Genomic DNA, 11,515 nt, shown 5'->3' with positions numbered 1-11,515 from the left:
CTAATATAAATTCAAGTAAACATCATTACATAAAAGGGTACGGGCTTTTTTTTTTTTTTTAGGTTTATTCATTTCAAAAGGGGCGGATCCGGCCCGCAGTTTGGCCACGGCTGATCTCAAGCTCTTTCCTGGCAGCCCAGCCCTGGCATTGCCCCGCAGAAGTAAATTTTGGGGGAGGCAGTCGGCTGAGTGCTCAGCTTCTGGAAGCCAGAGGTCTGTCCAAATGTAGTGGGATGACTTGACGGAGTTCCTTTCCTCTGGGCCACAGCCTCCTGGTCCACAAGGAAAATGAGCCCCTGATTCCCTAGAGTCTACTCATCTGAGACTCTGAGATTATCTCCCCAACGCTGTCTGGTGGACCCCCAGAAGGGAAACTGAACACAAAAGTAGTTATTTGGTCAGAAGTCCTGAGTTTCTGCAGTGACTATGGCTGGTCAGTGACCCTAGGATGCAGCCCTGGGCTGGTGCGAAGGCAGAAGTAAGGCTTTTTCATATATATTCTTTGAATTAGTTATATTTTTTGCTGCATAACAAATTATCCCACATTTTGTGGCTCAACACAACAAGCAGTTATTATCTCACAGGTTCTGTGAGTCATGAATCTGGGAGTGACTTGATGGTCCTGGCTCAGCATCCTTCATGAAGCTACAATCCAGATACTGGCAGTATGTCCTGTCAATCATGTCCAGGCTCTATGGAGGGGTCTATGTCCAAGATCACTCATGTGGGCCATTGGGCTGCCTCACAGTATGGCCGCCAACTTCCCTCTGAGCAATCTAAGCAAGAGCAAGAACAAGGTCTCGAGACAAAGGTCATGAACATTTTATAACAATCTCAGGAGTGATAGGTATCCCAGCACTTTCGCTGTATTCTAGCCATTAGAAGCAACCAATAAGTCCGGGCCACAGTCAATTGGAAGGGATGACACAAAGACGGGAATCCCAGGGGGCAGGATCTTTGGGCCATCTAAGAGTCTACCCACACACGTAGACCAGCATCACTTCTCCCCACATGTCTGCCCATCACCACAGCACAGTGAATCCAGCGGCCTCTCCTTGATTTACAATCCCTTTTCCCTTTCAGGAGGCTTTTGCTTAGAGTTGCCAGATTTAGCAAATAAAAAGATAGCATAAAAAAGAAAAAAGAAAAAGCATAAATATGTTCCAAATGTTGCATGGGGGCATAGCTAAACTAAAAATTATTCATTGTTTAATTAAACTTTCATTAAACTTTCACTGGGCATCCTGTACTTTATCTGACAACCCTACTTCATGTCTTTTTAAACTAGATCCCAACAGGATAAAAATGCATGTGCATTAGGGATGGAGAGAGGGCCTTGGGAGAAGCCTAGGGTCAAAGACTGGAAACTTCGTGCTCCTTACTCTATGGTGCAAAGCAGGAGCTGGACTGGGAAGAGCCACAGAAGAGATGGGAGGAATATCGGGGCGGGGGAAAGGAAAAGGGAGACCGGGGAGCTGGGTGCTTCTCTTGAAGACCCTAAAAAGGAGCAGGGTGTTTCCTCCGGAAAGGCCAAGGCAGAGAGGAGTGGAGGTAACAGTAACCATGGGGCTCAGAATAGGTGATTGTGTGCTTAAAACCAGAACACAGGAGGCAGGACCCACCACATAAACTCCTGGGCATGCTCTCTTCAAGGAGGGCAGGAAGGAGGGTAGAGGGTGGCTGGCTTTAGACACCGTGAGCTCCCAGTTTTGAATGCCTCTGAGACAAGCTGGAATGTCTCCCACGGAGAGTACTCCCAGGCACCCAGAGGGCCATGCTGGGCAAGCCTGAGGACTGACTTTGTAATGTCCCCAGGGTAAGGGTGCGGCCGTCCGTGTGAGGACTGAGAAAAGACGAGCTGGTGGCTGCCTGGCTGAGCCCTGGCCTGTCCTGGCCCACCCACGTCAGAACCTGGGAAGGTCTCTGCTCAGTCCGAGGGAGACTCCAGCAGCCCCAGCCCTGCCTCCCAGCCAGCAGATCCCAAAGAACCCCAGATCCATTCTTGGACCCATTTCACAGCAGTTTAGGATCATGCCTGCTTTTCTAAAGGAAGCCCTTTCATCCACAGACCAGAGGGGTTGTGCAACTGGCAGGCAAAGAGTCGGTCAGAGAGACTTGAACAAAGCAAGCGAGGACTAGCACCACTGCCATCTGTTGGTTAGGTTTCTGGGCCTCGGGCTTGCTCCTGGGGCCCAACCTGGGCTCCGTGTGTACGAGGATCTTCCTAGGAATGTTTGGCTGGAGACGGGTTTCTTTGTGATGCTGGGCTGAGCTCCAGTCTGTTCTCCAGAAGTCTGAGTCCCCTGACCCCTGGCCCCTGCTGCTGCCTCTCTAGCTGCCATTGACTCACAAAGGACAGATGGCCCAGCAGCCCTCCCGGGAACAGCTCCCAGGACACAGAGCTCAGCTAAGAGCAGGACCTCGCCTCTGTGCTGCTTTACAGTTTACAAAGCACTTTCACATCCATTATCTGATTGACTTTCAGCAGCCTCCCTGTGATGTCAGTTTCATCATCTCCATTTTACAAAGAAAGGCACAGGCTCAGAGAGGTAGAGTCACTTGCCAAAGGTCACACAGCGCTTGCCTAGAGGAGCCTGGAACTCAAACCCTTTTCCCTAAACACTGAGTCATTGTTTTCCTCACTGCTCTACAGCAACTGAAGAAGGGCGGGAGCTGAAGATCAAGCCCCCTGCTGCTGCTGCTAACTCACTGTGTGTGCCAGGGTTTCACAGGCCGGGGAAGACTGGGAGGGTTGCTGGCTGTGCGGTCAGGGGGCTGGGCTGGACAAGGGACACATTTACCCTTAGTCTTTGGTCAATGCCTGGTCAAGAGGGTGAGGGGAAACAAGTGGTATAGGAGGGCGGCCAGAGGTGAAGCTGGGTAAATAGTACAGAAACTCTGAGATAAGCAACTGCTTAAAGGAACCACTCAGGAAGATACTGTGTGGCCTTGAGCAACTCACCCTCCCTCTCTGGGCCTTGTCTGTAAACCCAAAGGTGATACCGCATTGTCTCTAACTCCTTCTCAGATCTAAACTTCTGCTGTAGTCTCTTTCCTGGGGGCCCTGGCGGTGCCCTGGCCAGGAAGGATCAGGTGTGCTAGCCCAGGAGGGCACTTCTTCAAGGTGCCTTTGGGGACAGACACCTTCCGCCACCCTCCATGAGCTTGGCCTTTGTGAGGTTGAGGAGTTGTGTTTATTAAGCTCTAGCATCTGCTTAACTCGGGAGGCAGGAATCCTTGGCCTGAGCAGTGATGGTCCCTCTGCTAACACCGCCCACCATCCCCCTCTTTCCTCTTGCAGAGAAGGGGCTGGATATCCCCCTCATCGTTGGCATTTGTGGTGGAGGCGTTTTCTTCTTACTCTTTGTGGCGCTCCTCATTCTCTTCATCAGCAAGAGGAAAAAACAGCACAGAAGGGAAAATGGTGAGCCCCCTCTTCCGCTCCCCTCCCCGTCCCTGCAGGCCTGGGCAAAATCCCCGTGGAAACGACTCGTGGGGAGGACACTTGCGTCTGGATTCGGCAGTTTCAGAATGTCGGGGCTGTAACCGGCGGTTACAGTTTGTTCCATTTTGTGGTTAGCTTGATTTCTGACAAACAAATTCTCAGTGGCAACCATGTGGGAGCTTTAAGAAGCTGAATCCAGGTTGGCCCCATTGGCGTCCACCACCTGAGCCGACTCTGCGTAAGGCGGTGTGGACGTTATTTATGTATTTATGTATTTATTTGTTTACTTATGTATTTATGTATGTACGTACGTATGTATTTTTTCCCATCACCTTTTATCCCCTCTATGCCCTCTTCCACCTCCACCCTTCCCCCTCTGCCCCCTGCAATCACCACCCTGCTGACCATGTGTGTGGTTATACTTGGAATAAGTCACACATCTCTATGTGGGTAGGAGCATTAGCTTCAAAACACATTTCTGTGGACACACATCTTGCCCAATCCTGGGGGGGGTGGCAGTTCCTAGGAACACGGGTAAAATTTCAGGGCCTCGGGGACCCGCAGGGACACCCTTGTTCTAAAACCAGGTGTTCATGCCTCCTTTTCCAATTCGCTGTTCAGAGAGATGTGCTCGGGCTCTGAGTGTTTGTCCCTCAAATCAGGCCTGACAACCCACCAAGATTAAAAAGATTATGCTCAGAAGTGGGGAGCTGGCTCAAAGAGCATGCAGGCCACCAGAGGCAGTGTGTCCTGATACAGTCGCCCTCCCATTCCATCCTCACCCCTTATCTGCAGACGACAGGCAAGAGAGAATGAAGGAATGTGTTCCAAGATGCCCAGTGGCTGCCTGGAACCACAGATAGTACCAAAGCCTGTACATACTATGTTTTTCCTACAAATGCATACTTATAATGAAGGTTCATTTATAACTTTAGGCACAGTAAGAGATTAACAATAATGACTAATAATCAAATAGATTATAACAATACCTTATAATAAAAGTTATGTGAATGGCTTTGTGGCCATTATTAAATAGAATAATGGTGACTTGAACACACGCACTGCGATGCCTCGACAGTCGATCTGATAACTAAATGGCTGCCAAGTGACCAAGGGAGCATGTACGGCGCAGATATATATATGGAGTAGATACACTGGGCAAAGAGATCATTCATACACAGACAGGACAGAGCAAGATTTCACCGCTATTCAGAACAGCATGTAATTTAAAATTTATGAATTGTTTATTTCTGGAAGTTTCCATTTAATATTTTTGCACTGCAGTTGACCATGGGTAAGTGAAACCGTGGATAAGAGGGGACTACTCTAATGGCACACCAGGTGTCTCCACAGGTGCTGGGGAGGACTGGGCTTGCTTCTGAATTCCTAAGAACCTATCCTCCAGCCCTCACCAGAATGTGGGTTGCATTAGAGCCGAAGTGAGTAAAAGGCAAATCTAACAGAGAAACCCGTGGGAATGAAGGTCATTACTGATGTGCCCTCCGCCCACTCAGGGCCTATGCGAGGGCTCTAACCACCAGGTGCTCAGCAAGCCACCTCTAGGACGACACAGAGGCCAGGATGAGGGGTCCGAGTGCCCTCTCTGCTCTCAGGAGACCCAGGCACAAAGGCCCCCACCTGTCTCCTCGCCTCTGGCTTCCCAAGTTCTCAAAGCCCCAGGCTCTCATTCTGCCTTGCTGGTGGGCATATCTGTCTGCCCTACAAGACTGGGAACCCTTAGAGCAGGGGTGGGGAACATCCGGCCCGAGGGCCTTATATGGTCTAGCCCTGCCAAGGCATTAGAAGTGAGTTAATGAAATGTTTGACCAAATACAGCAGGCTAATTTTTAAAAAATATATATTTTTCTTGCTGATAGTATTACAGATATCTCCCATTTCTCCCTTCTCTCCCCTCTCCTCCCAGCCCCCCTCCCCCCTCCTCAGGTCTTCACTACCTTATTGCCCGTGTCTATGGGCTATGCATATAAGTATATAAGTTCTTTGGCTTATCTCTTCTCATCCCCCCAACCCCACATTAAGGTATGTCAATCTGTTCCATGATCCCATGCTTTGGGTCTTACTTTTGTTGGCCAATTCATTTTGTTCATTAGATTCCACGAATAAGTGAGATCATGTGATATTTGTCTTTCTCTGTTTGGCTCATGTCACTTAGCATCATATTTTTCAGGTCCGTCCAAAGCAGGCTAATTTTTACATTGATAATTTTGAATGGCCCACGAACAATGCCATAAATATCCAAATGGCCCTTGGCAGAGAAAAGGTTCCCCACCCCTGCCTTAGCGGGTAGGGGCAGCTTCAGCCTCCTCATCATCTCCCTGAGAGCAGCTAGCAGACCCCTTGTGCAGAGAAGGGCCACTCGGTAAAGAGCCGCATCCATCATACCTTGCCAGGATGAGCTCTGACGTTTAGAAGTTTTGTTGTTGCAGGTGGAAAGCTGGAACTCAGAGCACACAGAACCACCTCTGAGGAAAGGAGCCGGAGGCCCAACCAAATTCCAGCCTCAGCTCCTCCCAAAGCAGCCGCGTCCCAAGCCCCTCCTCCACCTGGTCATCATCCCCAGGCACATGGTCCTCGCCCCCCGCCTCCTGGCCACCGTGCCCAGCACCAGCAGCAGAGGAGGCCCCTTCCTTGCCCTGGCGCCCCTGTCCACCAGCAGAAAGGACCTCCTCTCCCCACGCCTCGGGTTCAACCGAAACCTCCCCGTGGGGCCAGAGAAAACGCAAAACAGTCTTCTGGCAGAGCTGTCCCCGTCCTTTGATTCAAAGAGGTAGAAACTGTCCCTTCCCGGAAAGGCACCGTGGAGCTCCTGCACTCGGTGCGGACGCCTGCGCTTCTACCAGCTGCATCCGACAAGCAGGGCGTCATCACCTCCCGGGCTCCTGGCCCACAGCCGCACCTGCACAACCCTCTCAGCCACACAGTCTCACATCTGGAATCTGGCCTCCTCCTCAAGTGCCACCACACCAAGAAGGGAAAGACAATAAAAGTGCAATTGTTAGGATGATGGGTGACCGAGCACGAAACCCTGGAGCGCTCCTTGACACCCTGAGCGACATCCAGCAGCCGCTGTGCCCGTGTCTCGTTTACCAGCCACCTGTTTACCTCAGCCTGTTGCAGAGACTGTTGGGTTTCTGATGTGCCTGGTGGACACTTGCCTACCATCTCGTGAGTAGGTGTGAAATATAAGGTTTGACTTGACCCCAGTGCCTACTCATTATAGAAAGCAACCCAGCAGTGCCCGGCCAGTGTGGCTCAGTTGGTACAGTGTCGTCCCATGCACCAGGAGGTCGCGGTTTGATCCCCAGTAAGGGGCGAGCAGGAAGCAGTTGATCGATGTTTCTCTATCATCGATGGATGTTTCTTATCTCTCTCTGCCTCTTCCTTCTTTTCTAAAATCAATAAAAACTTAAAAAATAAAATAAAATAAAGGAACCCAGCATCAAGCTGCAGCATCAAAAAGAGACTTGTTGGTGTGGCAGCAGGACCACATTTGGTTCCCCCAGTTCACCTGGGTCCCCTCACCCACCAGAGCACCCCCACCAGAGCACCCCCACCAGAGCACCCCACCAGAGCACCCCACCAGAGCAACCCCACCAGAGCACCCCACCAGAGCACCCCACCAGAGCACCCCACCAGAGCACCCCCACCAGAGCACCCCACCAGAGCACCCCACCAGAGCACCCCCACCAGAGCACCCCACCAGAGCACCCCACCAGAGCACCCCACCAGAGCACCCCACCAGAGCTTGCTTCCCAGGGCTCAGATGCAAAGCTGGTCTGACAACTGACTTGGAGATTCGCTTAATGAATTGAAAACTCTCTGCACAAACTTCAACAAGAGGCACCAGAAAACATAATTCTTTGGGTACCACTTCCTTTACTGTTCAGACACGGTCACGACGATCTATAGCGGTGGTTCCCAGCGTGAGGCACTTGCCCCACAGAAGGGCAATCTGATTTTTAAGGGGGGCAATTCGAGAATGAGTTATTAACAGTGATTTTTTTTGCATTTCTTATGGTCCTAGGGGCCTCATATACAGTATATAAATATATTTTGTGACATATTTATGCATCTCAATTCTCTATTATATGTTTTGAAACGTTATTGCTATTTTTTCATATCACTTCATATCATTATGTTTTTTTATCAGTTTTTTAGTGATTTCTTCCTCAGTGCTTCAACTGTCCTTTCATTCTTTTATTTTTCTCTTTCATGAATGCCATGTTCTTTGGAAGCTTGTTTAGACCAAGTTAATTGCCTTTTAGGCTTCCTCCATGTGACTAAAAGTTCACTTTTTGAATAAAATTACATGTTACAGGGGGGCATCAGGATTTTAGAGATGCTTGGGTGGGGCATGGCCAAGAAAAGGTTGGGAACCACTGATCTATAGAGTCATCCTAGAAAACCCATGGATACTGGAGGTGCCGCAAGCCGATCAGATGGCATACAAAAGGGCAGGCCAGCGACAACTCGGCTGAATCAAATCCCATGTGTCTTCAATGACCATTGCTCAAAGGTCAGACTCCATCCCCAGCTAGAGTCATGCTAGCTGTACTTTGGGGGAAGTGGGAAGAACAAAACAGCTTTTCGTTACGGTTTTTCAACACAAGGCGGTGAGAAGGCACCCAATTTGAAATGTGGGTGCCATGGTTGTAGTCCCGTCCCGCCTTCGCCTGGCCCCTCTAACACTTGGTAAATCTTATCAGGCTCTGACAGGAAGCTCTGAGGTCTAAACCACAAAGTCTGTGCGCCTATTCAGGGCTTCCTGTGACAGCTTCCTGAGGGCTGAACTGCTTATTCCTTAGCACCCAGAGTCAATTATGAAGGATAATGATGGACGAAACCCCACAGCCTCCTGAAATTCACACAGGAAATCCAGCCAAGTAACGGTCATGGCAGGATCTACCTTCAGTAGGAGAGATGGAGATCTGAGCACTGCCCCTTTCTCATTCCTCATTTCAGTCCTGAGCCATTCCATCAGGCATCCTGCCAGAATGGCCTCCATCCCAGCCCTTCAAGGAGCCATCCCCGGCCTTTCCAGCTCCGTGCTGGGCCTTTCTTTTGAAATCCTCTAGCATTACATGTGATGCAGATCATATGCTGCCTGTAAGTATTCGATCTTTTGTTATTCATTCATTCAACAAACATTTACTGAACTTCCACTGCATCCCAGGCTCTGTACTAGGTACCAGGAACACAGGGGTGTACAACCAACTGTATCTTTACTTTCAAGGACCACACAACCTAGTTGGGGGAAGGGTGGACAACTTCCAGGATATGATAAGTATAGGTCAGAGGCAAGTACGGGAGCCCAGAGGGAAGATTTGGACTACAGATTAGGTGGTGGGGCTGGGGTGACACAGAAGGCTTCCTGAAGGAGGTGGCATTTGAATTAAGTTGTAATAGATTAGTAACATTCGTGAAACAGAGGTGCAGAATTACCCATGTGGAGGGAACAGCATGAGCAAAACTCATGTCAGCTACCTGTTCATACATGTAAGTTTTTCCTTATCTACTGTGTTTCATCAATTTGAAGATACCGTTGATTTTAAGTGGCATCATTATTCTACATACTATAAAAAGAAAACTTCTCAACTGCCTTATAACAAAGCTAAGATACACTCTTCCTTTAGGCAAACCCCATTTCTGAGATGTTAAAATGTGAAAAGATACACATTTTTATTTCATTTATTTAATTTTATTTTTTTATTTTTTTTTAATTCTTACCCAAGGATATTTTTTCCATTGACTTCTAGAGAGACTGGAGGGAGGGAGGAGGGGAAACACACACACACACACACACACACACACACACACACAATTGATTTGTTGCCTCCCGCTCCTCCTGGGGCTGAGGAAATTGCAACTGAGGTACATGCCCTTGACCAGAACCTGAGACCCCTTGATCTGCAGGCCAATGCACTAACCACTGAGAAAACCAGCCAGTGCTTTTTTTTTTTTAATCCTCACCCAAAGACATGCTTATTTATTTTAGATAGAGAGGAAGGGGGAGAGAGAGAGAAAGAGAAACATCAATGTGAGAGAGAAGCAGATCAGTTGCCTTCCTGATGGAGATCAAACCCACAACCTAGGTAAGTGCCCTGACCAGGAATCAAACCTGCGACCTGTCGGTGTGCAGGTTGACGTTCCAACCAACTAAGCCACACGGGCAAGGGCAAGACATGCATTTCAGAATTGATGAAATGCATAGTTAGTAAGCCTCTTGAGAACAAAAACCATAGCACTTTATAGAAATATCACTAGCTAATTGATTCAATGGGTGCGCACAGCCTTTAGGAAAGAAAGGGAAAGGAACACACGTGGCATTTATATATTTAAGACACACTCCCTGCACCGCTGGAATCTCCACCGTGAGGCAGAAAATGTGGGCCTTGCTCAGGATCTTTGCCGCCTTCATCCATCTATCTGACCTTGTGTGACCTAACACTGACCCTGTCCCCAGAGCATGGACTTCCTGAGAAGTGGTCAGACCAGTTGCGTAAGAACAGTGTGTGGAGCTTAGAAAAAAAAACAAAACAAGAATTTAGTAGGTGAGTTTGGGCCTTGAGCCACTGCACTTTTAATAACCTCTCTAGGTGATTCTGACTGGTGATTCTCACAGGCCAACTGGTCTTCAAATGGTTAATCATCAGTAACAGGTGAAATTTGAAGACGTTCTAGATAATATGGCATTGCAAGAAAAAGTGATAGCACAGTTAACAAATCTTCTGCTGGAAACTACGAACACAAGGGAGTCAGCTGGGTTGGGTAACAGTATCCAGGTAATTTGAGGGACTGGAACATCCTAGGGTGTCATATGAAGGCAGAAAATTCAGGGTTTTTGACAGCCTCCCTGCCCTCCATAAAGAGCCATCTGAGCCTAGCAACTGGGTCAGGCCAGCTCCAAGGGGGCCTGGGCTGTTGACTGGCAATTTCATCTCAGTCCTCCTTGATGAGGTCTCTAACGGGGCTCCTCGAGGCTCCCCGACGCTTGCCGGGCTGCGGCCACATGGTTCCTCGGGGCCACGACCCGCAGTGTCCCCCTCCCAGAGCCACTGCCCACACTTTCCACTTGTCCACACTCTTCTTTCGGGACTCAGGGGCCTTGCTGACTCCTGAGTTCTGCTGTGGCGGGAGCCTTGTGAAGCCATCTTGCTCTGTCTCACTGTGGTCATCTTGTCCAGAGCAGGAGGCAGCCCGTAGGCACTATAGCCAGAAGGTTCTACTCTCTCTCACTGGTTTTGCAAGCTCAAGACACTTACTCAGCCTCTTTGAACAACTGGTTTCCACATGTGTAAAATGGAGATAACACCTCACAGGGTTAGAGTGCGGATTAACTAGAAATACTGTATGAAAATGTAAGTAGTGTATCTTGGTGGACAGGAGACATATGATAACTGTGAGCTTTCCTTCTGGCTTGATACTTGAGAAAGAACACCCTGGATAGCAGACATAAGTGACCCAGTTATTGGAAAGAGGCACAGCCATTATAAATTCGCAAGTACTCTGTAAGGGGAATAGTGTGCTATGAGTTTGATTCACCTTAGTTTTCTAACATCAGCCACAGTGGACAGACGGACAAAACCTTATGTACCAGATGTGTTTTTTTTTAATATATTTTATTGATTTTTTACAGAGAGGAAGGGAGAGAGATAGAGAGTTAGAAATATCGATGAGAGAGAAACATCGATTAGCTGCCTCCTGCACATCTACTGGGGATGTGCCCACAACCCAGGTACATGCCCCTGACCGGAATCGAACCCGGGACCCTTCAGTCCGAAGGCCGACGCTCTATCCACTGAGCCAAACCGGTTTCGGCTGTACCAGATGTTTTAAAAGCTAAACAACAGACCCTTGAGACCAGCACACAGAGCTTGGATTGAGCCACCGGCCTGCTGTCCCCATAAAGGAGGGCCACTCTGACAACACGTCTGGCCACCACTCTACAAGACAGCCTGGTGATTCATTCACAGCAACAGGGAACATTCTGGTCTTTCTGAAATCCTACCAGTCTGCATGAGACCTGCCGACCGGTCAGGGCTGGGATAG

At 49.0% G+C, this 11,515-nt stretch overlaps 1 protein-coding gene across 1 annotated transcript in view; it reads left to right on the top strand.

The window, feature by feature from the left end:
* The window catches only part of CD2 (CD2 molecule), an 11,834-nt gene extending 5,566 nt beyond the window's left edge, over positions 1-6,268 (top strand). The window contains exons 3-4 of the mRNA XM_006097502.3: positions 3,302-3,424; positions 5,893-6,268. Of these exons, the coding sequence (XP_006097564.1) occupies positions 3,302-3,424; positions 5,893-6,224 (455 nt within the window). The 3' untranslated portion in view covers positions 6,225-6,268. The remainder of the gene's footprint in view (positions 1-3,301; positions 3,425-5,892) is intronic.
* The last annotated feature ends 5,247 nt before the right edge of the window (positions 6,269-11,515 follow it).

Source organism: Myotis lucifugus, unplaced genomic scaffold (assembly GCF_000147115.1).
Source record: "Myotis lucifugus unplaced genomic scaffold, Myoluc2.0 scaffold_203, whole genome shotgun sequence".
In the NCBI taxonomy this organism is placed as follows: domain Eukaryota; kingdom Metazoa; phylum Chordata; class Mammalia; order Chiroptera; family Vespertilionidae; genus Myotis; species Myotis lucifugus.
Note: the sequence above shows the minus strand (reverse complement) of the source record. Positions and strands in the feature narration are given on the sequence as shown.